Source organism: Pleurodeles waltl, chromosome 9 (assembly GCF_031143425.1).
Source record: "Pleurodeles waltl isolate 20211129_DDA chromosome 9, aPleWal1.hap1.20221129, whole genome shotgun sequence".
In the NCBI taxonomy this organism is placed as follows: domain Eukaryota; kingdom Metazoa; phylum Chordata; class Amphibia; order Caudata; family Salamandridae; genus Pleurodeles; species Pleurodeles waltl.
In genome coordinates this window covers 569,019,481-569,046,140 of record NC_090448.1, presented here as the reverse complement: position 1 = coordinate 569,046,140, position 26,660 = coordinate 569,019,481, and the positions used below count along the sequence as shown (strand labels likewise).

The 26,660-nt window shown below is 41.2% G+C and overlaps 1 protein-coding gene across 1 annotated transcript in view; it reads left to right on the top strand.

Annotated features, from left to right (window-relative positions):
• Positions 1-26,660, top strand: part of AXL (AXL receptor tyrosine kinase) — a 227,184-nt gene that overhangs the window by 50,559 nt on the left and 149,965 nt on the right. The window contains exons 3-4 of the mRNA XM_069207542.1: positions 3,043-3,143; positions 5,127-5,309. Of these exons, the coding sequence (XP_069063643.1) occupies positions 3,043-3,143; positions 5,127-5,309 (284 nt within the window). The remainder of the gene's footprint in view (positions 1-3,042; positions 3,144-5,126; positions 5,310-26,660) is intronic.

Below are 26,660 nucleotides of genomic sequence, written 5' to 3'. Positions count from 1 at the left end.
AATCGAGCAAGAAAACCAAGATGCACTTCTGAGATGTCAAAGTGCCTCAGCATGGTAATTAACAGCACCTAAGGCTGATTAACTTGTGCATTCATGTGGTGGAGCAGTTCAAGCTTCACACTTTGGAAATAAATATAAATCCTCTTACTCAGTGGGTTCAGAACAAGAGTCAATGGCCACTGCTTTTTTGATATCATATCTCTTCTCTTTGCTCCATCATGATGCTCTAAGACATGAAACTCATAAATTGTATCCCAATGATTAGCCTGGAGCCTCATCTCTCCATTTATAACAGCTTGTCAGGCACAAATGGCCATAATCAGCTTTCAAGATCCACTTCTTTTGTCAGAGAGCAAAATGCAGCACATCAACATGCTGGAGTTGATACCAACTATCGTACCTCAAGATAGTCTCTCCTGCTGCACTATGAAATAGAGGTTTTGATAATACAACTTCATTGTTTCACTTGTACTGTCAAGACAGCATTCACTTAGCACTCTACACTGATTTGGCATATGGCTCTGGAGTGGGCAATCACTGTAACATCAACCTTCTTACCGTCCATTTTGTGGTTGAAATAAATGGCAGCACATAGCCTCAACAAATGCAATACATGCATATGAACTGGCTTCCAGAATGGGGTCTTGTAAAGCAAATTGTTTATATATAGCATATAATGCTGCCATCTATTACATGGGTCTGGAAGAGCTTTGTTTTCTGCTGTAGGTTTGCAAATTGGGTGTTGACGATGGCCACCCTAATAACTAACTTCCAGTAAGGTCATACACATCAACACCATCTGATGAAGCACCACCAGGCAGCTAATGACAGACAACATGCCATGCAAATGACTGCAACATAACATCTTTCCTAGGTTGTCTTCCACCTCAGCATTGTGACACAGAGAGGGAACCAGAAAGACCACCCCACGTGTTACTGAAGAAGTGAAGAAATTCAGCATCATATTTGATTTTGTTCCATCAATGCTACTTCCTAATATGATGTTCTTAGAATAAAACGTTTTTTAAAATTTGGAATCTCAAGTTTCCCTTAGTTTTTTTTCTGCTATCATCCTATGGAAAAATCCCGTAATCACCGCCCTAATAGGATATTAAAAATGCTGTGTTGAGGTTAGTGAAACCTCCTTTCAAAAACTCTATCTTTGAGTAATTTACATGAGTAATTTACGATGGCCATCTTAAAAGCTGGCAAAGAAGGCTCACAATTGCTTTTGTGCCATACACAATTTTTACACTTATAACCAGGGTGCCTGCACTTATGCAGTAATGGACAACCAAATTATGTGGCAGCGTTGACGAATCTCTAACGTTTTGTGGGAGAAGGGACTCTGTTTAAGGATAGTGAGGGCCCCTGGAATTATGCAATTGAATTGCATTCACACATGCATTCCTCCCACAATTCGTTTCAGATGTCAAATTCATCTAGGGTCTATCTCTCTCTGTATTCTTTCTTAGGCCCTATTCACTTAGACTGGATTATGTTTCACAATCTGGAAGTCAGATGTACATTGAGAAGGTCCTTATTAAGTTATGTTTTATAGTCCGGAAGCTTTTGACTCCACCAAGCATATGAGGAGCTGTACTCTTAGTCTGTTTGTGATTCATGGTGGACAAGTGCCAGGTAGGAAGTCTTTGAAGGACTCCATTTCCTATTGCACTGTTTACTCACTAACAACATCATGGCACGCAGAAAGCTTCCCTTCCTGTAATAATTCAAGGGCACCGCTCCAGTGCAAAGTCAGTCTTCCAGGCATTCTAGGAAAGGGTTCTAATTCTGAAATATAGCAGCTCATCCTCACGATCTGTATTCCAGTGTCAAATTATGCAAGTTTTGAAGAAAATGTTCAAGAGGAGGTTATTTTCGGGGGCGGGAGAGGGAGTAACATTACTCCTCCTTTATGTGCCTGATGCCTGTCCTAAGATCTCCCCATTCTTCTAGTGGTCTCTCCGCAATAATAGGTTTCAAGCACTAGAAAAAATATGATCTAGACACAAGAGGGGTAAATTGTGAGCATTGGCATTATCTAATGTTAGACCACTGGGCACTGTCCGATTATCAAGATATTCACTGTCTGATTACCAAGACGGGCACTGCTCTATTACCAAGATATGCCTGCCTAGCATGATTAATCCATGGCGGCGTGCAGGCATGCACTGTGCAAAGTGTGCCATCATGTCTGTTTAGACTGGTAAGAAAGTACCCCAGGGATAGTAACAGAAACATATCCAGTGTGTCTCCAGTGCAAGAGGAACTACAAACCAGTAACCTCATCTTTATAATGCAAGTTTAGCTCATCCAAGAAAACATTCACAATGAGTGGTTTCACTAACTAAATTCTCCATTCATTCCTTTATCCCCAGACACTTCATCAATCTGGCTGTAATGCCAGTACCTGCCAAGGCGGTTAGTCACTGGGTATTTAGTTTTATAGACAGTTTATTTGAAAAAATGTGGGCATATCTTGTTAATCATGCATGTGTCCTTGTATTTTGTTGCGAAGACTGCTCTCCCTCCTTTGAAAACAGGATGAAATGCAGTCTACAGGGTCAGATGGTCAGCATTTGTCGATGCCTGAAACATGGACATTGGGTCCATTTACTCCAACAATGGTGGTGATAGGTCACCAAGATATTAGGAAACAATAAGATCCTGCATGCAGTATGAGAAGCAGCCTTGACTCATTGCGGGCTCATGAGTCTTAGCCATGGCTGTCAGTGCAAACATAAGAGAAAGCTAGCAATTTGATTTTCTTGAAGTCAATGTGAAAAATTCTACCTTGCTGGAGTACATATTCTTTTCGAAGAGCTACTACCAAGTAAAGTTAGCTGGTAGTCTATTTAAGATACTAGTGCACACTGAAGCCTCTTTCTGTCTGATTTTAGTTTTGTTTTTATATCAGGAAGAATTTACTTTTTTATCAAAAATTAAATGGTTTGTTTTTTAAAATAACAGTATTCTCTTTGGAAACTCAGATCAGTAACGTTTCTTTAATACTGTGCTATTTTGTGTTTCCTTATTCAGAATTGCATCTGTGCAGCTATCAGATTCAGGGAATTACCAGTGCAGTATTATGGTGGAATCAGAGGAGATTCTCTCGAAGGAAGCTCGCTTGGAGCTGGAAGGTAAGTACCAGTGATCCTCCATACTCCTGTAAGAGCTGATGGTACAAGCAAACTTATCAATATTATGAACTGAAGGAGTTCATACAAGGCAATAGGGGAGACCTAATATTGAGACACACCATATTCCTCTTACTAAGGCTGTAGATGCTTACAGGATCAAAGCCCGTGGTTGAGGATGCCCTTGCAGTGTTTCTTAGCATATCTCCTGCAAGGCAATTGCTGGGCGTAATATGGTCACACATTTTTGTGTTATGACTATATAGTGGTACAGAGCACGCATCTCCAGGACTAGGGGCGTAACTGTCATTGGTGCATCAGTTGCAAAGGAACCAAGGCCCACATGTGTGAGTGGCCCACTGAAGACATATTATTGGCTTTTTTACTGCCCAGTAAGAGGAAAGAAGGCCCATTTTACAAGATTTGCCAACCTCATACAGTACAAGAAGAGATAGCCATTTGCTCTGAAAGTCACAGCTATGGAGTTCAGATTGACAGTGAGCATGAGATCGGTACTCAGTTACAAAAAGAACATCTTCTCTCCTCATCCTCTATATGTTCTTACTCTTTACAAGCACAAGCCCTGCCTTTTAGCAGTGATGGTCACCGCATTTGGAGGGTTCATTGCATGTGGGAGGAAGATGGTCACATCCGGGACCCATGTAACCTTCCTTTGTGCACCGTGTTTATAACCCTACTATATCACATGCAATATATTGCATGACAAAAAATATTTTGGCCCATATTTAAACCTTTTTAGCGCTACGTTTGCATCGCTTTTTGACGCAAAAACGGTGCAAACTTACAAAATACAATTGTATTTTGCAAGTTTGCGCCGCTTTTGCACCAAAAAGCGGCGCAAACACGGCGCTAAAAAAGTATAAATATGGACCTTTATCTCCTAAACACAAGATGGCCCCAGGTAAAAAGATGCAGTGAGAAGAATCTTTATGATAGATCTACATTGACAATTGTATGGTCCGCAATGTAGTAGGTGCAATAATATTGTTGGTCAGTATTATTGAACTCAATATAAGAGCACGCAACCGTAATGAGAATGTATCTCCCTTTCTCAGGTGCAACCTTTTGTGGTGAGATTCTGTTAGAAACTTAACATCAATCAAATTTAATGGGTAGCAAGGTCCACAGCATGTGGTATTAAATTGCAGTGAAAATTTGTAAATATTAATTAGGCCTTGGGTGCATAACACTTTATCCCAACTGCTGAGACACCAGCAGCTGAAAATGTGCTTTGTCAGGACATGGGCACCTGATCCACTAACAAACTACTGAGCAACAGAACACAGTGCAGAGGCCAAGCAAGACATGTCTCTTGCATCTGCAGTCAGATATGCCAGGCATGGATTGGCTTATTTCTGTGCATGAGCTTCAGACAAGTTGTCAATATCTGTAGAAGTGCTGTAGTTGAGATGTCCTTGAGCTTTAGATTATTTGAAGACCAACATTAAATGAGATAGGCTTGCATTGGAGACCACTTTTAAATAGACTGAGGCAAACTAATGCAAAGCAGAGCATAGAGCATCTTTGTGTTACTTTGGGAAGCTATCCAATACAAATCTTGGTTTGTGCTGAATAGTAAATCCCAGCATAACACTTTGCAAACCCAACACAAAGCGTTAGTAAATCCGGACCTGGATGTACATGAAATGTGTATGTGCTGAAGACAAGCTGTAAATTGGCTGAAAAGGTAACTTTTCTGAGTTCTGTGAGCTGTGGTTAGGCTATACCTGGACTGTAGATGGAGCATAGTTGAGCTGTGTCCAAGAAGAAGATTTATGCATGGCCTCCAGAATAAATGCAGCTGATCTGCGGTTGAGCTCTGCAGGGGTTGTGCATTTCATTTAGACAGGCCTGTGAGTAAGCTGAAGACCGACTGTACACAAAATGATGATATGCTGTACATATGGTTTAGTGGAGATACCAAATCTTGAACCGATCAAAGCCAATTTCTGTTTTATCCTCCAGGTCTACCATTCTTTTCTGATGAGCCTCAGGACCTGCACATTTTAGCCAGCTCCCCCTTCAACTTAAGCTGTGATGCCCACGGACCCCCCGAGCCAGTGATGGTCATTTGGCTTCAAAATGGGGCACCCCTCAATTCACCAGTAGACCCCCTGGGACAGGTGCCTTCTACGCTAACTGTGAATGGTAAGTTTGGGAGGGGGCAATTGATTAGTGAGTTGTTTTGTCATGCAAGTCATATTTCTTGAAAAGCGTTTGATGCTGTTTTAGGCCACTTCAGGGCACTGATAGGAAAAAGAATACAAAAAGGGGGAGAAATAAAGTAAGAAGCCAAAACTAATTAACAAAAGAGTGTAAGTAGCAGGGACAGCGGAACACGATGAACTGTTATCCTGATGGCTTGTATAGCATTTATAACACCTTAAGTTTGTTACAAAGCACTAAGGGGAACAGTTACATAGGGAAATTAGGGCGTAGGAGGAAGATATGGCCATTGAGGCTGGGGAGTGTGCAAAAAACATAAACTGCCACTGAGAAGGTAATAAACGGTCAGAGATAAACTTTGAAGATAACATGAAAATATATGTGGGAAGGCATCGTTTTGTGTAAAGAAAGAAAGAAACTTCCATTAAATTTGTTAAGAATGACTAAGGACACAGGCTCACTTCCATTCCCTACAGCCCATCGACTTCTTCTTCGCTAAATGGAAAGGGCCCTTGCAAACTATTGCTGTGCTCTCTGTGTCTCTCTCCAAATAGAGACACGTCCTGTCTTGTGCAACGCCTCCGTCTGGGAACCATAAGGTGGCATAAGGAGCCCTATTCTTGCTTCCTTAACTTGCCCTTGGATTGGAGGGTCCTATAAAGTTGGGCTTTGGTTTCTGAAAGAAGCTGCCTGCGATGGTGTAGGACACCATGCTCAATGGGAGCTAACATGTAGGGGCATCACCTCTTATTGGCAAGGCTGTTAGCAGTCCACAGTCTTACGCTGTCGTGCTCATGTGCCATGTCCTGTTGGTTACACAAGTTGTAGGCCTGGCAAGGCTGAAACACGGCATGATTGGAAGCAGGTGTTTGGATGGCACCTGAATGGTGATCCTACAGGGACAGGACCCCTGATACATTTGTCCCAGAGTGTGAACACATTTTTCATGGTCCCAGTGGCATGAAGCATAATGATGGAACCCTCCAGCAGAAGGGCCACTGAGGCTCTGCAAATCACAGCTACTCAGAGGCTTTAGGATGAATGGAGTCCCTCAAAGGGTGGAGACTACTATACTTTGCATGGGCTGTAGAATACTATGTTATGCACCTGGATGGTCCCAGAACCATACTGAACATTAAGAGACCTACTAAACGTCTAACATTGACACACTGTATAAACCCTAAGGTTTTGGATATTAAATAGCTTTGACTTTATAGCACCCAAAATTCTTACTCTTCATTTCAGCCTATGCTCTAGATTTTCTCCTGTTGACTCCAACTTGCGTGGCTTCATTGGTTTGTTTTCCTTCACAATGCATATTTTCAGTACTTTCCATATTAAAGTGATTACAACAACGATTTATTTTTAGTAAATATAGTAAATTCTCCAAATGTACAGTGTTGATATATTAATTGGTGTGGTGCTGTCCCATACAGAATGTCACTCTACCGAAACTAACTCCTGCAAAGCGTGTATTCAAAAACAAATATAAGGTTGTCCAAGGAACTTAGGAGTCAAATCTGTTTCATTAGTGATGCAACAGATCCAGTGGTTTACCAGGGAGACAAGGTAAAGGGATTGTTGGGGAGATCATGTAAATGGCAACACACAGTTAGATTTATATAGCCAGTATTGAAATTGCGCTGCTGGTTGCAGGTGGGGCCACCGGCACTCATTTTGAGAACCCGTATCTATGTTTCCAATCAAATAGCGAGAGAGAGTGAGTGGTATAAAAGGGAGAAAGATGGAGGAAGAAAAGGATAGGAAAACAGTGGTAAAGAAAAAAAAGTAAAGAAACGGGAAGGGTACGGTATGGTGGAGTAAGTGGTGGAAAAAAGAATACGGTGGAGACAAGACTAGGCAGTCTTGGTACTTGGCAACCCCAATATTCAAAGGCGCTGGTAGACGATTGCTCGGGAAATCTTTTGGCGTAAGCTCTTTAAAGCAGATAAAATACGTCGTCAGGTAAAGAAAAGCAGAAAAGTTTGTGACTCTTGTGCCCCGCCGCCCCCACGCGCTGGAAAGGGCTGGCCTTCTGGGCGCTGTCAGTCCCCAGCCATTCACAAGTCCGCGAACAGGTTTTATGGCCTCGAGGCCAGTCTTGACAGAAGCTGTGAATCTGTTTGTGGAGATCCTGTGTGAAAAGGGCACGTCCTGCCGGGGGCCACCGGAGTGCTGAAACATTTATTAGCCGAGGCCTACAGGGCCCAAATGCTGCTCTCTGCAGCTGTTGACTGTTAATGGAAACGTGTCAGGTTGGGCCGGCCCCGCGCTGCGCTTCCACCTGCACTCTTCACCGCAGCTGGAAAGCAATGCACTAATGCATCCGTTGCAGAATTCTGTGCGTAAACGTAAAGTCACAGTTTTGAGTCCCACTAGATTTACTCAGAGTGTTGTCCTTCAGAGGTCGATAAAGTGAGTAAAACTCCGTTATGCAATAATTAACTTGTTTATCAATGGCTAGGCATGTGGCAAACTGCACTATAAACGTATAGCAATTAATTAGTACAGCACCTAGGCACGTACTTGCAGAAGGCACTACAAAATAATTTTTCTTCCTAGTGCAACAAGACTATATTTACTCTCAGTTTGCATGTTTCATATGTATTTGATAGCTTTGTAAATTGTCACACACTACATTTGGTTATTAAAGAGCCCTGTGGTGTTAATTGAACTGGCATGAAGGCATGCTTAATGAAAGTTAGGCACGGCGAGGACCTCTTGCGCCGTTCTTTGGTCGCAAAACGCCGTTTTTCGACAAATTCAGCAGTAGTTGAGACACAACAGCTCAGTTTTGAGTGATTTCTTAGGCTCTGCTCCGGCTTGGATTCTGGGCATTCTACGGACTGAGGCCTGGACTTTCCAGGCTCAGCATTCATGTTTCAGTGATTTTATGTTTCATTTGTTGGTCATGTGTTTTGTACAAATTCCTAGCCGAAGTGTAGTGTAGAGGCAATTTCTTCAAGTACCCTGACACTTTGCATGAGTGTCCAGCATGCATGGTTCAGAGAACTCTCAACTTTAGTCTTGGTTTACAAAAGGAGTCAGTGGATCTCGAGGCCAAGCTTTCGTACGATATGGCACGTGTTAGGAACCCGATTTTGTAGCCTTTGCAGCCAGTCGATAAGTTTCTAAGGAAGCTCAGTGTAAATGATGTTGCAGTAATATAACTATGCCATACCTAAGTGTTCTTATTCAATCGGATCGTCAGTTTGTAAAGGTAGAAGAGGTTTCTAAGCAAGGTAAGCTGCAGATAGATGCTCTTAACACCTAGACTGACATATGGAATTTATGGGAGCTCATTATAGAAGGGGGCTTCCTGATTCCTCTTTGTTCTTAGAGGTGTTGCCCAGTGGCTAATGTGTCCTGTTTGTTGCTGGTGGCGGACACTTGAAATCCCTTTAAGGGATCTGTGCCTATTTTTCACCATCAGACTTTGACTCAAAGGAAGAAGGAAAAAAGATGAGGAAACAGTGACACAAAAAAAGAAAGTAGGCATTTCAAAGTACCTGCAAGAGTGAGATAAAGAAACAGTAAGTGCAGGGTGATGGAAGAAAAAATCATGAGTTGACATCAAGAGTAGGCAGCCACAGTATTCACAGCCCCAGCAGTCAGCAGTGATGGTAGCAGGCTTTTGTGCCAGCACCTTTTGAAACACTGCCATTATCCAGTTTAAGAGCAACACTTAAAAAATAAACATTTTCTAATTGATGTCAAAACTCTTGCGTCATTTGCTCTGATATACTTCTCTTACTTAATATAGAAACCGTACAATGGCGAAGTTCCAACCTGAGAATTTTATCAATTTTATTAAAATTTTCTCTGAGGGCAAGATTTCTCCTAAAAAATATTTTGGAAGACTATTCTCCACAAAATGTTTTTTTATGGGGCAATTCTGCAACAATGCGTAAGCTTTCGTTTTTTTTTATCTGAAGCCTACTTCTTTTGGGGGGATGAAGGCTCACTTACATTGTTAGGTCGATCTCACAAGTGCTCTGATGTGTTGTAATATATCTGTGGGCTTTTAACCACGCCCACCTCACGCCCATCGCTATCATTCATTCATGGGCTTGCCTTTCAAAAATCCTTTATCATCACTGGTAAATGCTTTACATTTGTCCCTCCCTGGGGCAATTTTGTTACCCCCTAGGCTATCGACCCTGATACATGGATAGTTGCATGTTTGCCAATAGGTTTGACTGCAAGCAAACTTCTTTTTCCTTTTGTGTCTCTCCTTCACACTCACGCTCATCGAGACCATGGCACTCTGAATTGGCTCTCTTATGTCAACTCTTTTAATTTTAATTTTCCAATTTGTGTGGCAAGAAAAGTCCAGTTAGGAATTTATAACGCTAATAGCTCTAACTCAAGCAAAGTTGAGACCCATTGCATTGCAAATGCTTGTTTTAACTGGGGTGGTTGTATCCTCTAGCCAATCTGGTGTTCTCAGACAGGAGAGGGTGCAGTGTTAGTATCCTCCAGTCAATACAAGTTTTTAACATGCAAGGGCACTAGGTGTAGTTGCTCTTCCAAAGAATGCCTTACCTTTTGATAGAAAGTGGCTGCAGTGATTGCACCTCCAATGAGTGTATGCTCCAGTCAATGTAGTGTTTTACAAGAGTTCTCAGGGTCGTCTCTTCCAGTAACTGTTTTGCCTTTTGACAGAAAGGGGCGTCGGTGATTGTTTCCTTTAATGAGTGTACACTCCAGTCAACGCAAGGGTGCTCAAGGTCGTCTTTTCTAGTGACTGTTTTGCCTTTTGACAGAAAGGGACTGCGTGATTGTCTGCTCAAGTGAATGCTACGTCTTCTAGCAAGCAAAGGTTGAATAAGTTAGCAGCGGAAAGCTCAGTGCGAGTGAACAAAGTGCTCCACACTCACTCTTGTGTTCCATAAAACCATCTCTCTTTGCCTGTGGCACTGATTATCAGAGAAAGACTATTACACAATAACACACTAACAATATATGAGCTTCATGGCTCTGGCAAAGGTTCAGAAACTGTCAGCCTGCCTTGTGTTTGCTGCCGTCCAGGCGAGAACCTGTTTGCCCAAGATGACCTGGCCCTTCATTGTGGAACTTTCTAGGGCCGCATTCTCTATAGAGCCCTTGTTTTGTGGCAGCAGTCATTGTTGGTTCCTCTGTTCAGATGGCCTTGCTCGCTATGGGCAGCCTGGAAGAAAGAGGCAGTATTGAAAGGAAGGACGCTGATGGACGAAGGTGTAGAGAAAAACTGAGAAAGAAAGGGTGACCATCTAGCTCCATATCATTGTTTGCAGTTCTGGGCATGGTATCAGGAGTGTTAGTCTAATGAACTCCATGGAAGCAAACTGAGATTTTACATACAGCATTCATTTGTGTGCTTTAAAGCTCAGCACTGTAAGCAGTGCCTGTGATGGCATGGAGTAAGGTGGCCATCTTAGGGAAATGTAAAGAAAGACTGCGAGGAAGAGAAGGTCTGAAGTGTGAGGAGCACAGAGCTCTGACGTTCCCAAGGCCCACTTGTTGGTAGCACATCCATCCTCTGAGCTTTCATTGCATTCTGGGACATCTGGAACCCATTTACTAAAGGCATACGCTGTGCTTCATGTCCCAGAATGGAAACAAAAAACGTAGACTGGTTGATCTATTCAGGCTTGGAACTGGGAAACGTGAGACTTTGAGAGGGTTGATAGAAATAAAGATACAGAGAATGTGAGATTCAAAGGAGTCGAAGGTGAGTTAGAGGCAAGGTCAAACCCTCAAATTTCCAAGATTAATTCATGAGTAACTTATCCACTCCAGGTTTTTTCCTTTGCATGCTGGGTTTTGTACTTCTAATTTTATAATGGGATAAGCAGTAATACAAGCCTCAAAATTCAAAGCAAAAACATGAACCCTATGAGTTACGCATGCATGGACTTGGGCAACATGTGAGCTCTGGAAAGGAAAGATGTAAAGGGTAACTTGGTAAAACGTGTGTGTGTTTTGTTTCTATTGTTTACTGGGGGGAAAAATTTGAAGAATCTCTTTAGATGGATATTCTGGGCAGTTTAGATTTGCCAAAATAATGAAGTTGTAAAAGTCAGCCTATTCCCAATGAGTGCCTTGAGATGATTTGGGGGTTGACTTCAAGGGTCACAAAGAGGCATAATACCTGCCTAATAAGTATTGTTAATCAGTCCTTTTGTTGTGTCGACTCATTTTGTATATTTAAATGGCCTCTACTTGGTGGTTCCACAATCCTAGTGTTTCCCTTTGCGACATGTTCAGAATGTAGATTTTTGACTGCTCCTTAGGACTAGCCATCAATTTCTCAACTCTTCAGTCTTGGCTGGCCTCCTCTGGCATCCACTGAGTCACAGAATACTGGTTAATACTGGTAAAGTTCAAGGCATTTCCTTTGGTCGACCTAATGTCATGGCTAGTAAGTTGAAAGGCCGCAATCCAACTCAGTGAGGTTTTTATTTACTTTGTTCTTTAAAGGGCAGATATGCAAGATTGTAGGCATGGGGGGAGGGTGTTGCTATCCAATAAGCTAAATTTTGGACATCTTTACCACAATCTCTTTAAGACCTGAGTGATTACCTAGTATTCAGCTTGTGTGTGAAGATGCTTGTTTCCAACCATAACTGTTATTAGCGCTGTCATCTCTGAAGGTTCAGCTTCAGTTTATCACCTTGAAGCCTGTCTAATTCTTTAGATGATGAATTCTCATGTTATTAATTGAATCTCGAGTATCTAGCTCATAATCCCATTTTCATACTTTGCAAAGTACTTCAGGTGCTTCATGTCCTTGTGCCATCTATTACAGAACATCTTGGACAGACTGTGGATGGCCCAGCTCGGTCTAACCTGTACGTTATTAGAGACAGTGTTCCAATCGAGCAATGTGTGGTATATTGGAAGCATGCGGCTAGGAGAGAGGAGATGTGGGACAAGCGCAGTAGACAGAAGGACAAAAATATGCAACAGAGGAACCAGGAGAAAGGGGGGAAAATGAGCAGGAGAAAGGGTGGAAGGAAGAAATTAAGAAAAGAGGGAAAAAGAAGGCTAGGAATGGAAAGGTGGATAACGAAGGTGAGAAAGAGGTAGGAGAAAAGGATGAAGAAGCAGAGAAAAAGAGGGGAAATAAGGGTCTAAGAAAATGAGGTAGGAAATATGAACAAATGGAATCTTGCTCCCACCTGCACATTACTGTAGTCTCTCTGAGAGTGGGAAATGCTTGATTAAAAACTGGAGGCATCTAACCCTTTCCCAGCTCCAAACAGTGACTTCTCTCTCTGGGAAAATGGCCCTGCAGATAAATTCTCTTAAATGTTCTCTTATTTACTTCTTGTCTATGAGGCGCTTTACTTGTTTGTTTTAAACCATGGTGGGAAAAATCTGCAGTCTTTATGTGTGCAGGCAACTCTTGTTGGCAGACTTGTTTATTTGTTGGCTCTGGAGTTGTGGCACAGGAGCAGAGCAAAATATTGGACCGTGGCAGGGGAGGTCCATCAAAGAAGATTGAAAAACCCATTTATGAAATGTTATAGCCATACGTATTTTAGCAACCCCTTTTGTCACCCCATAGATCAGATTACAGTAGAATCTAAGTGCTTCTTAGTCAATTTGACTATCTTCCATTTGTGTTTTCACCCACCCATTTGTTGATATTGTTTAATGAAAACGATTTTAATTTGTCTATTGGACAACATATATGGGCATAATCGTACTCCTATTATTCTTGCATGTTCTAATGAGGGGCCACTGTTACTTTATAATACCTTTTCCTTAGAACAGTGGTGCTTAACCTTCTGACTTTTGTGAACCCCTTCTTAATCACTACTAGAACCTGGGGACCCCACTGAACCATTATTGGAATCTGGAGCCCCCACAGCATCATTACAGAAAACCAGGATCCCTGGCCTAAGCATTGTCAATGATTTGAACTGCAAAACAACACATAAAAAATAAGAAACAAGCATTCTTCAAATACACTAATGTTGAAATATGTTGTTTTAGTCACAGATATGAAAAAAATCAAAATTGTAATTTTAATGGGGAAGTTGGAGTTTTTCTAAATTCCACTGAGGCCCCTCACGTTATATCTTCTTTAATGAACTTGCACTGCTCCCACAAATCTGAGAGTACTACCTTCATTATAGCCTTCAATTTTACACTTTGCTTTTTTATTTACATACAATTTATTAATTTGTTAATATTAGTTAATTTTCTAAGCAGCTCCAGACCTCCTTAATAGCCTTAACCGAGCCCCAAGGGTCCCCAGACCACAGGTTAAGAACCACTCCTCTAGATAAAGAAACTCAAACTCAAGACAGTCCAGAAGCAGGCCACAAAAATCATGATGGGTCATATGAATGTATTTTATATATTGGATGATGGAAGGCTAAGAGGGAATATGAGGGTTCAAATGTCATAATACTCACCTGGACAGTATAGTGGAAGCTGATGTTAGGTAAGTTCAGCTTGATATGTGTGTAGTCAATATTTTGACATTCAATCGTATCGGGTCACTGTGTCACATACAACATGGGGTCAGTGGTGCGGCTGTGCCAATGTATTTGTTTTTGCTAGTGAAGTTTGCGGAGCTCCTTTCACCATTTATGAAGCGTGCGAAGAATCATGATTTCAGTCGCCTTTGTTCCAGCAAAGTTTTTTAGCGCTTTGCAACATAAATTTAACTGCGCTGCAGCAGTATACTTTTCTCTCAAATTTAAAATCTTTAGGCTGGACCATGTTTGTAGACTATTTTTCTTCACGTTTACCTGTTGCGAACATTTTCTATGCACCGATACTATTTTGTTGCAAACAAATATGTTATGTAGAGCAGTTTTTTGGCTTTATCAATGTCAACAAATGCGATATTAAATCTTGCAACAGTCACGTTTTTCATGCAATTGTCTCAAAGTGAAAAGATTTGTAACCTTGGAGAAGAAGCAACGATTTCCATAGACATTCATAAAAGGGGCTAAACCGTTTTACCCACCTCAAGAACACTGGCAGCTATGAAAGAGGCGTAAACGGAACATTAGAAACTCTCCAATAGTTTGTAAAAAAAAAAAATAAAGAATCATCAGGGCTGGAAGCATGTTGTGCCCAGAGACATGGGGCCATCTAGCGTCCGTTAAACTTGAAGGTCAGAATGTTCAAAGATCTCAGCAACTTGGCTAGGGGGAATAGTTTCTGTCTAGCGTTTAAGTAAAACTGATTCGGTTTTCTGGGTTTTTGTAGTTCGTGGTAGTAAACAGCGCATTCCTTTCATCCAGGCCGATGCTCGCTCCGAAGGGAAAGTAGGCCGAGGCCTAACCCCAGTCCCCTGTCTCTGCACACAGCCTTTGTTTCGCCCTTTCTTCCCCCAACAAAAGGGCCTGTGAAGACTGCGGGCTGAACCTTTCCCAAACTTTTGCGCATGCCAAACCTCTCAGGAGAAATCACTTTTTTTTGCGCAGGACGACTTTAGCTTCTTTGTTTCCCTGTGGCTTTGTCAAATTCAAATGTTGCAGACTTTCTTCCACTCGGTTTTTGTTTTGTTTTGTTTTTGTGTCCCTGCTCTGGAGACATGTCGCAGTTTGCATGCACAGTGCGCCCAGAGAAAGGGAAAATCGGGGTGGAGGCAAAGAGGGAGGGGCGGCCCTCAAAGATCAAACACGGGCCTGAGGCGTGGGAAACACGCGGGGCCAATATTTATGTATCTCTTGGTGGGAAGTGGAGACATGTTTACCTTGTGCATTACAGGTTTATGTACTACTTTGAATTTCAGACACTTCCTAATTGGCTGTCTGCTGCCTGGAGGGTTTGGAAAATAAGACCAATGTTTGTTGTTTAAGACTTACTTTTAGGAACTTTCCATTAACTTGTTTTGGTTCAGACGGTGTTTTAAAAGACTGCTTGTGTGGCAGCACGTTTTAAGTGTCAAATATCTTGCCGCCATAAGGGCGTGCCTTACATTTTGAGCAATTTTGTTATAACACAATCTTATTTTATTAACAATAACAGTGACTACAATATTGATTTCTGGGTACTTCTATAACTTAAAGAACGCTTTCTCATCGCCTAGAATGATAACCTCGTAGGCCAATTAATCGTTTTTTTAGAGTTATGTGAGCTATTTCCTCAAACGTCTAAAACAATCCACTTTGATTTAAGTTTATAGAAATGACCAATACTATTCAAAAATGATTTTTATAATGTATTCCTTATGTTAGCATTTGTATAATAGTTTCTGGTAAATTATGCCATGCTACCACCACTACCACGATAAATATAATATATATAATATATATATATTTAATATGTCTTTTTTAATTAGGAATCAGAACTTTGCATGTTGGGTCTTGTAGTTTCACTTCTTTTATTATACACATGTGCTTACATTTCCAAGCATTTCAGGTGCTGTTCACTAAATAGTGAGGACTGTCTGAGTGTTTCACACAAGTGATGGCCCATTTGGTAAACATATTTTCGGGGTTCTGTAAACACTATGCTTGATGCTTTATACCAGGGTTAGCTCAATGAGTTAATAAACCTTTTGCTTCTGTGACCCAGCATGAGAAGGTCCCGATTCAAGGTGTTTACCATCTAGTATCTTGGATGGTTCATCTACAAGTGGGCTGTCTCTGTGTCAAGATGCCTTGATTATTAAACCATCTTTTCCTATTTATGCAAATTGGCATCCTTACTGGCAGTGTCAGCCAAGAGGCCAATTACTGGATAGGTTAAAACATGGGTACTCACACACATTTTCCCAGGGGCCTCGAAATATGGTCTATGGTGTGCCTGATGGCTGCATTGATGCCAGAGGGATGGGGGTGGGGCTTTGCAGGATGTGGGGTAAGGTGGATGTTGGGGAAGCGAAGCATGTACAGAGTGTGGTCAGTGAGTCATGGGGTTATTTTGAGGCTTTGAGTCCATGCTTCCCTCTAAATTAAACTCCTAGGCAGTAGAAGAGTCATAGATTTGATAGTACTATGATAAGCATTATCTAAACCGCTATCCCTTTACCCGCCTTCTCTGCTTGCAATCACTATATCAGGAGAGTCAAGTGTAAAAAAAATAGGAAGTTCATTATTGAATTGGAATGAAATGGACTTGCACAGCGTAAAACCAAAACAACCTACAATTAATCCTGGCTTCCTCACTTGACCAAATTGTGTAATCCTAGGCAATTGTTTTATTTCAATTTGTCTCCTTTTTCTTCATTTCACATGTAAAAGCACCTTGAAATAACCGTGTTCAGAATATGCATGGTACAAAACCTTCTATATTGTTTGATTTAATAAACTATAATGTTGTCCATGAATAATAAAAAGCCAGGTAACTCTAAGGGTTTAACAGGACGACTGATTTGCCTCTTATTTCACTATTCCATTGTTGGCAGGGTGGGAGGAGACATGAGCGTTTCTATATTCATTTTTAAAAACTATCACTTAAAAAAAAAAACTCAATGAACTGATATAATCTTATGCACCAAGGTGAAAAGCTTTTGCGTGTGAATGAAAAAAGGTTTAGCATTTTGAAGAGACTGTCATTTGTACATGTTTATGCCAATGTGTCTTAAAATGAATGTGTTTTCAAAAGTTAAGTGGTGCAGGACACCTTTTTTTGCTTCTTTTCTTTTACAACCTTGTAAGAAAATGCTTGCCCATTAATTTACCATCTTTCTGAAAGTTAGTATTCTGTTAAGTAAACAGAGACCAGGACCTCTGTTCACAGGGGGCTGCATGTGAAGGTCAGGAGAGCCTCCAGAGGCCCATGGGCCGTACTTTGACTATCACTGGGTTAAAGCAAGGAGCTCACTCTTCCAAGCAAGACATGAGCCAGGCATGGTGAAGGCTCTCCTGAATGTGCTGCTTTGGATACATAGGAATATTCTATCTTTTTTCTTTTCAAGGTTTCTCTAATACGTAATTTACAATTGGATCTACAAGGTACCTTGGTACAGTCATGGGAGGAAAAACGTTCATCACTAGAATGGGTGTAGGGACCAATTTCCTGAGCTTCACCTGACAAGTGAATGACTCTGCACCACTCCTACCTGGCTTCCATACTATACTGCTTGTTGGGAAGTCCTGTCCCAGAGACATTTTAAGACACAGGTAAATGGGCAATTTCTCAGGGCCACCTTCCATACGGCCCCTAAGAAAGTGTATTTTTGCACTATTGTACTTTTAATTCTTTATATCAGCCTTTAACATATAATTCAATATTGTTTGGCATCATTGGGCTTCAATTAGAAGGAAATGAGTATTAAATTTCAAAGTTGGTCCGAACTGGGGCCCTCGACATATTTCTTGCCTGGGCCCCCCAAAATCTTTAAGATAAGAAATCCTCAAATTTCCTTGCCAGTTGCTCTGCCTCTGTGTGTGGTGGGAGGGATTAGACAGCTCTCTTGACTAAAATGTGAAATCTAAGGGGATGAGATTGTGGTTGTCAGGCTTGCTTGCAGTCCCCAGCAGATAGGTGTCTGGGATTAGAAAGTGGAAACCTCATCCGAGAACAAGAAAACAAATTCTTTATCCCAAACTTTCTAAAACAAAACAAGACAGCTCACTGAAGCGAAGGTGCTTTTAAAGATGTTTGCAGCACACATTTCAAAAGTACTGATAATGGTGCAACGTATATGTATGACGTCTTTCGTATAGATCTTACAACTTGGATTCCAAAATATTTTTCCTACTTTTATAACTGAGCTCTGATCCCTCAATTGTACATTTGGCCCATCTCTCAAACTGGTACTTGGGGCGCTCTGTGCACTCTTACACTGAATTCTTGATTCAAAAGTGCTTTGTATTTGTGCCACATGGTCTTATAGTTTCCTCAAAAGAAATTGAGTAGTCTCATTATTAGTGCCAGGGGTTCAGAGCTCACTTCAGTCTAGGCCCTAAAAAGGAGATATTTACCTCAGTGTTCCTCATACAGGATGCAAGCCTTTCATTCTTATCCTCTCTTCTGATGAGAGGATCTGCTGAAGAGTTAAAATGGCAATCAGGAAGTGTATTCACCTCCCAAGATGTCATCATTTTAGTATGGCTCACGTAGACCTCCCAACTTTATAAATGAAAGAACCTCCCTTATAAGATGAATACTCATGGAAAATGCTTCTGGATACATAATTGAGAATGAGGGGCAATTGGAGTGGTACCTCGTATTCTAACATGACTCCCAGGACTCGATGGATGTTTGTGACAGTGGGAACTGTTTGTCTGAGGCAGTTGAGTATTGATGGTCTTTTCAGTGTTGAGAATAAAGATCAGGAGCTGCTGTGGAAACTTGCTACCCTGTAAAGGGATGATTACCATTGCTGTGCTGCCGTGGGTACTGGAATTGGACAAGACACTTTGTGATGATGATATTCCTGTCTTTATTGTTGGTATGTGACACAATCAGAACACTTACCTTGGGGTCCCCTCTACAGGTGACATTGCTGCCACGGGTGCCTATTATGACCAATAGTGTGATGTACTATGGTCCTGCAGATCTGTATCACATTGATCAGACATCTTAAAGACAAACAGTGATATGCTTTAGTATGACTATTGTATGTTACCTTGCCACTTGAACACAGGTCTTGCTGTGAGATAAGTATGAGCGAGGTAGATTGATGAAGTTGTATGCGGAGGCCCAGGGATAGACACAGCAGCACTCTCTGTGACCATACTTACAAAGACTAACCAAGTAATCGCCCAACAATATCAAAACTAATTGCTTCTGATTTCTCTGTCATCCACCCCACTTAGTCAAAAGCACCTTCCAGTGATTTTTTGAACAGAGCTACATTCTTAAAATTCGTTCATTTTTTTCCCAGAATCTTAGACTAGTGGAGGATTCAGAACGTCAGGATGGGAAGAAATGGCAAACCTGTGTGTGGATGTCACAGGTATTAGAATAGAAAACATTCAGCAGGCACAACCAAAGTGAGCTATGAAGGTTTCACATTCTGGAATGTAAGAGCTTTCAATAGGCTGGAGCTGAGGTGAGCTTACTAATCATGTGTTACTTGCACTGGTCTAGTGGGAATGATGCCAGACGTCATAAATTTATGTATGTGAATGTCTTAAAGAGGCCATTCGGTAAATGGTGTCACAATTGATCTTGAAAGCCCTGGTGACATCATCAAACAAATCAACATTTTCAAACACCTACTGATGGTTATTGTTAGAGATGCAGAACTCGGAAAAGATAACTGCTTTTTACCTACACTAAATGGCCTCTTCACCATTGTGGTGAGGGCTTTTTGACTTTGACATGCTGATGTAAGTTATATTTTTCATTGACATGCATTGGACCAGATGACTATATTGGAGGACTACTGATGAAATTTAGAATGCTACTTCACCTCTTTTCACATTATTTCCATTAGAGCAAATTTAGATTCTGCAGAGATACACCTCATATGTAATCAAATGTCATTAATTTATGCATCCCTTCTGGTGTTTAGATGGTGCCAACATTTAGCTTTTGTCACTTTCAGGTGCTTTGCAAACAATCAAATATACACTGGTAGTATTGTTTGGGTGGTGGTGTTGTTGATGAGATGTTAGTAGGTCTGCTTTTCTTTTTGAAGCAGCTTGTGTTCCTTAAAGAAACCTGGGCTGTTTTTCAAAGCAAGCACAGGTATAGTGGTCTACTGTCCCTTACAGGCCATTATCACTGTGATTATGACCAATCACAAAGCGTAGAATTGGCTAAATACCTATTTAATAGTAATTAGGTATGTTGTTCTACAACCCCCTGAGGATTGGTATTTTGTGAACTAACCTATTTGTTTATAGGACAGTGCACAACATCAGACTGAATTCGCAAAATGTTAGTGCACAATTTGCAACTATTTTTTGTGAGCAAAACCTTTGTGCGTCTTGCCCCCATGGGATGAATGTTTGGTGAATATCACACTAATAAGGACTGAATTGGGACGGCAGGCCCAGTTGTGGAATTCTGCATGGAGAGATCAAGTAGTGAAAGTGTCATCTTTGGAATCAGGCGACATATAATCCAATCTCAGGTTCCCCACTTTTTTTTTATAACTGTGTTCCAAGAAAAGCTGCAATTATTGCACTATTGAATAATGAGGCTTTGAATATCATGGTGCCAGAATATTACTGCCAAAATGTTGAGAGATTGAAAGGATAATATTGAAAGGTAAGTACATAAAAAGAAAGCAAGAATCTAATTTTCAGAATTCCACATCTTCATAGCTTTAGAATGGAAAAAAAGATATATATATCTTTTTTTACTTAAAAAACCAAAGGTTTCAGGGACGTTATAGCTAGGTTCTGAATTTACTTACACAAACCATAGAAATTCAGCAGTTACAGTAACGGTTATCTCAAGTAACTATAACTCGCTCCCTAAGGCAACTAACTATAATTCGTGCCCCCGCCATGCATAGTTTTCTCATCAATAGTTTGACTGCTATTGTTACAATTATATTTTTAATGATGCTGTAAAAGATGTCATGAGTGCTCTAATATCTGAGGTAATTAGCAGTGTATGGCGAGGGCACAAGTTATAGTTACCTTATGGTGTGAGTTATAGTTACTTGAAATAACCATAACTATAACTGATGAATGTCTATGGTTTTGCCCGAGTAAATTCAGAAACCACCCGGCCCGCGCAATAAATGGTCCTTGTCTGTGCGCAGCGGGGGTTGGCTTTAAGCCCTGTGCGCCCTCTCCTATTTTGTAGCTCACAATGCCCCGGGGACCTGGCCCACCCAGGGCCAAAGCATTTACAGACACGGGAGACCACGTTTTTTTTATTTTTTATTCATGGTAAAATCTGTTGATCCTGCCACAGATTTCTCTGTGATTTAAAAAAAACAAAAAACTTTTATGGCTTGGGGGACGTGCCAGGGGGAGCCCTGGACCAAACCTAGGGGGTTAGGGTATATATACCCTGCCTTCTTTTCTTCTTTTTTTTTGTTTTTTTTTTTTTACTCATCTGTAGCTGAGTCCCAAAATGGCTGCCAACATTGCTTGTATGAAGGGTTGGCAGCCAATCAGATCTCAGCTGGCAATTTCACTCCATCCACTGCCCTAGATATAAAAAATGTAGTTTGCCTTTAATATCTTAAAAACTACTGAACAGATTTACACCAAATAGAAAACAGTGATCTGCAGACCAAAAGCTATCTTTTTGACAAATTTGGTGTAATTTCGTCCAGTGTTTTAGCTGCAGGTTTTTCTAAAGAGTCTATAGGAATTGACATGGGAAACACACTTTTTTTTTTTGCCCCACCCCCTTTTTCTCAGTCCCTGCTTGAAAGAACATCCCAAAACTTTCCATGCACAACAAGACCCAACTTGACACTTGTTTTGGAAAAGTTTTGTGAAGATTTGTCAAACTGTGGCAAAGACATAGGCAAGACAAAAAACACATTTTCTATGGAAACTTGGTCCTAACTTTAACTACCGTATTTATCGGCATATAACACGCACTTTTTCTCCCTGAAAATAGGGGGCAAATGATGTGTGCGTGTTATACGCCGATATAATGTTACGTTTTTTTTTTCTGAAATGTCCTCTTAAAATTAGGTGCGTGTTATACGCCGGTGCGTGTTATACGCCGATAAATACGGTATCTACTGGCGACCGTATAATGGGTGCACATTGGCTACAGTATCGCCCACTGCTTGCTATGCTTCCAGGGATAGGATTGAAAGCTGCACTATTTTTGAGGGCTTGTAAGCACAGCTCCTTAAAATTGTGCTACACAATGAATTCACTTCAGCTCCCTGCATTCTGTTTAATTTCTTGACTGCATTCATGATTTCCACTAAAGTGTGCTATGATACCTTTCTTAAGACGCCATAAGATTTTTTTTCAATTAGAATGGGGTTGAAGAAGGGTGGGGTGTTTCAATAAAGGCCCCTTTGCAAGTGCTTCACCAGAAGACCTGTTCAGCGCTTATAGACTGGCGCGTGGGGCAACAATGAATGTAGGTTCTATGTAATCTCAGTGCACCAAGCACCTCGGTCATAGTACAGCAATGAATATTAAAATGGCAGCACGCTTACAGAGCAGTGAGCGAAAGAAAGGGCAAGACCAGAATGGCCCTGATGAGAGACTAACAGACACAGACAGCTCAGTGGAGAACAATGCAGCTGTGCAGCTGGAGGACGGAGCCGCCCCCGCCCCCCTCCTGCCCTCCTCGAAGCCGCATACCTGGCATTCCCGGAGCTCACACTTAGTCCAGTCACTAAAACAACCCGCTTCCCTTGTAAACAGACCCTCCCAACGAGCCGGGCGCGGGATTTGAAGTAATCCTGTTATCTATTAGCCGTAGGAGTGACTCAGGGGGAAATGCGACGCCCACTGGGACCACATAACAGATGCAGTGTTATGTAGCCGTGAGTCAGGGTGGGTGAGTGAAGGGTAGGGTGGTGGGGGGGTTAACACTGAGAAAGCCAAGAATACATTCTCGATTGGCGGCTCTGTCATCTATCTATCTATCTATCTATCTATCTATCTATCTATCTATCTATCGATCGATCGATCGATCTATCTATCTATCTATCTATCTATCTATCTATCTATCTATCTATCTATCTGTCTGTCTGTCTGTCTATCTATCTATCTACTAACACTTCATTTGTGCTGATGGTTGCAGGTAGGAGCCATCAGCATTTATTTTTAGGGATTGGCACTTATTTTTCTGCATCACACATGCAGAGAGCAAGAGAGGAAAAAATGCACAAAATATAAAGCTGGAGAAAGAGAAACATGTAAAAACCATCACAAAAAGCAAAAGCAAGAACCTGCAAGAGTGAGGTAGTGGGGTGGGTAGTGTCTGGTAGTGGATTAATGCGGCAGGAGATTAATTTAAGATTACACAGCCTTGGTATTCGGTGCACTGACATTTAACAGCGTTGGCCATAGGCTTTTAAGCAGAGCTTGGGTCACCAGCATTCATTCTTTTACAAATTAACCACTGAATCTTCTTACCTACATGTCTGTATGTATGTTTACCTACTTACCTGCCTGGGTGCCTGTTGATGTATACTCACTGAAAAAATACATTAAGAGAAACTTCTGATGTTTTTAGCTTTTATGGCATACCTATAACTTCCCTTTATGCACTTTTTGATTGATTTTTTGATGTTTAATGATTATATATAGCATATTTTGTCACAGGTAGGTGCCTTTTTTTGTTTACTTAATCTTTGGAATTGTGAACCGATTTGTGAACCTGATGATCATTCTCGAAATTAACCAGTAACTCTACGCCTCAGCGAACCTTTTGGCTTATCCATCATGTTAGGGGGCTCGCCAAACATTTTTGCCTCTTTTTGCAATGTAGACCAGACAGTTCAAGAATCATCCTTCCAATATTTTTAGGTCCGTTTTTTGTGGTGTGAGGGTGATATTTCAAACCGTTATGTACGTGGTCTCATCCTTTCTAGGTTTGTTTAGTAATCATAATACCCATGCACTGAAAATGTAGTTTTAGTAGCTAAATATCGTCATGCCTTCCCAGCAAATCAAATTCTCTAACCCTCAAAGACTGGTCAAGAACTGCAAATAATTTCAGCCTTGCTGATTTATTTTGAGCTCGGAATGTAGTTGGCAAACCAAAAAAGACCCAGACAGTTATATTTATAAAACAAGTTCGTTTAAGTTCATTTCAGTTTGTTTTTAAGTATCTGAAAAAGTGTTGAAACGAAGCAAAGGGGAAAAGTTGGCCACAGCTCCTTGGCATGTTTCTGTCCAGCAGCTTTTGCCATATGTTAGAGCAGACACTCCTCGTGTATTTTAAAAAGAAAATTAACTTTTAGAGACATCTGTCACTTAATCGTTCTGAGGTGAGTCAGCACTCATTTTAGGAGTATAGTGACCACGGTCAGCTTTAGAATAGGTGGTGCCCGGTGCGACAATCATTTTTGGCACCCCGCCCACCCTCCCCATCCCCATGACCTCCTCCTCAGATTCCCTCACTACTACCAGGCTAAAGGCCCCTCAGCTCTCCATTGCCCTGGTATAGGCTGGCTTTCCTAATAATAATTTATATCTTTCCAAAAGAACTCTTTAGCAACATTAGGAATAGATAATGAAAGACAGAGGAAGAAAAACATAACATCCTAACCTATTTTATGCACTTTGCATGCAGCTCTTTGATGACAGCTCGTAACTGTTGCTGTTCTCTATTAGGGTTGTTGTCTTATGAACTGCAGTAACAAAAAGATCTCTGTGACAAAAGGAGTAATCCACTCAGCTATCCACATAAAATACTGATCTGTACTGTATGTGTTCTTTGCAGCAGGCATATTAACCCACAACTCTGATCTCTCCCTCTAGCAGGAACATTACTCACAAGAGTTATCTTGACATTTTTATTGCTGCCTGAATGCTGGAAGCACAGACAACTCTGCTCAGGTATTTTTAAGTTGTAAGTTATTACTAAACACAATGACCCCCCCTTGAGGTCAGCTCCCCCTCCAAAGGTCAGCACCCAGCCGCACCAGTCACACTGTCCTAAAGCCAGCCCTGTCCTCCACTCATGGTTGATGTGCTGAAGTCAAAAAGGCTTTTTTGTTTCAATAAATTACCCCACTATCAATAAAGGGAGGTAGCAGGTAGATGTAAATGCCAAGGAGAACATGGCACTAGGTGGCACCTTGAGAGAGGCAAAGATACTCTGGTACACCAAACTTCCAGCTTAAAGGTAGGCTTGATATTCTCATGAAGTGTCAGGTTAACAGGACCACTTGGATGTGATGTGATTGACAGCACCATTAGTTTGGGGCTTGCAAAAAATGAATACTGGCTGCTTAAGAAGAGGGCATGAGAAAAGACCGAAAGTGTAGTATGAGGATTTGTTGGTCTCATGTGATCAGCTCAAGTCAATACTTAAACCAGGATAATGAGCCTAAGCTGCTGCACGTTCAAATGATTACTACACTAATTAAGGAATATCCCACCCGTACTCAGCACAGATGAATATTTTAAACTAAACAGACGAACCATTGGGTTGGAATATCTCACAAATTGGTGGCATGATCCTGGTAAGATAAATAAGTACTGTTCACGTATGACACAACTCTGGAATCTATGCATCCTCAAGACTAAGCTATTGTGGCTAGAATTACTATATCGTGGATATTCTGTCATTCATAGCTGTTTCGTTGCTAGTAGTGGAGGCAGGTATTTGGAACTAGTTGAATTGCAGAGCTCTTGTTCAGGGTCCAAGCAGACACAGCAATGGTGGATGTATTTCAGCAACACGTTGTTTAAGTTTTGTTTCTCGGACTACACCTTGCTTCCATCGCTGGTGCTGGAGGAAGTGTATAGGTCCTTCCAAAGAGTGACTCCAATAGCAAGTTTGTATGATGTTTCTATCGCTATATGTGTGAAGATAACATTACTGTGAGAGCAGTGGAAACTGAACTCATCTATTCAGACTTGTGGCACCTGCTGGACTAGTTGCTAGCATCAGCTCACTCGAAATATCATTAAGACCAATAATGAATTCCACACAAGCTACCTACCACCCCATGGTCAAAGGTGAGATAGATTTGAATGAATTTGTTTGGACTTTGACCCTATTTTACTAACTGTAGAATTAAAAGATTTTAGAAAATGTAACTAATAGTATATAGGCATGGAAGAAAAGGTTAAAATGTCTATGAGGTCTCTAGGAACACCGAGGTGGCAAACTCCATCTTATTGACAGCTATACAGAAGCTGTGCATGCCCCCATAATCATCTTCTCCTGTTCAGAGGAGGAGCACAAGGGTATCAGAGGTATGAAAAACAGGACCTCATCTCCCCTACTCTCCCTCCATATGCTGCCATAAAACGTTAAATACACCCAGTAGTCTACCATCCATTCCACCACAGTCTAGTTATTTCTTCCATCCCTCACCCAAAATTACATTAAAAAAGATATTCCATGCTACTACCTTCTGCATTACCCTTGGCTGAATCCTTGCCTCTCTCAAAGAAAATCATAACTTATATGTAGTCCTACCACCCCTTTACATTAATTAGTAATACCACTTCCCTTGCCCAAATCTTGAAATTAAACTACAATTTTCGACCCCTTTGTAAAGATGTGCTCTTCGTGAGAGCCAGCAATGTGCTGACAGAGGCTCTGTGAGACCATCTGCCAAGCCAAACCTCCAATCCATGTCAGCCATGGGTCCGCACAGCCAAAGGATGACAGGGAATAACACAAGTTGTGGACCAGGAGTCCCGCCTGCATTTGTCTGTCTTTATCAGGTATGAGGAAAGTTGACAGATAGATTCTGGTAAGCTTTTGAGAATTCTTTGGTACAGAACTAGTAGGAATTCTGAAGACCTGGACACCCACTGCAGCCTTTATAAAGGAGTTTCACCTCTTGGTTTTAATGTGAAA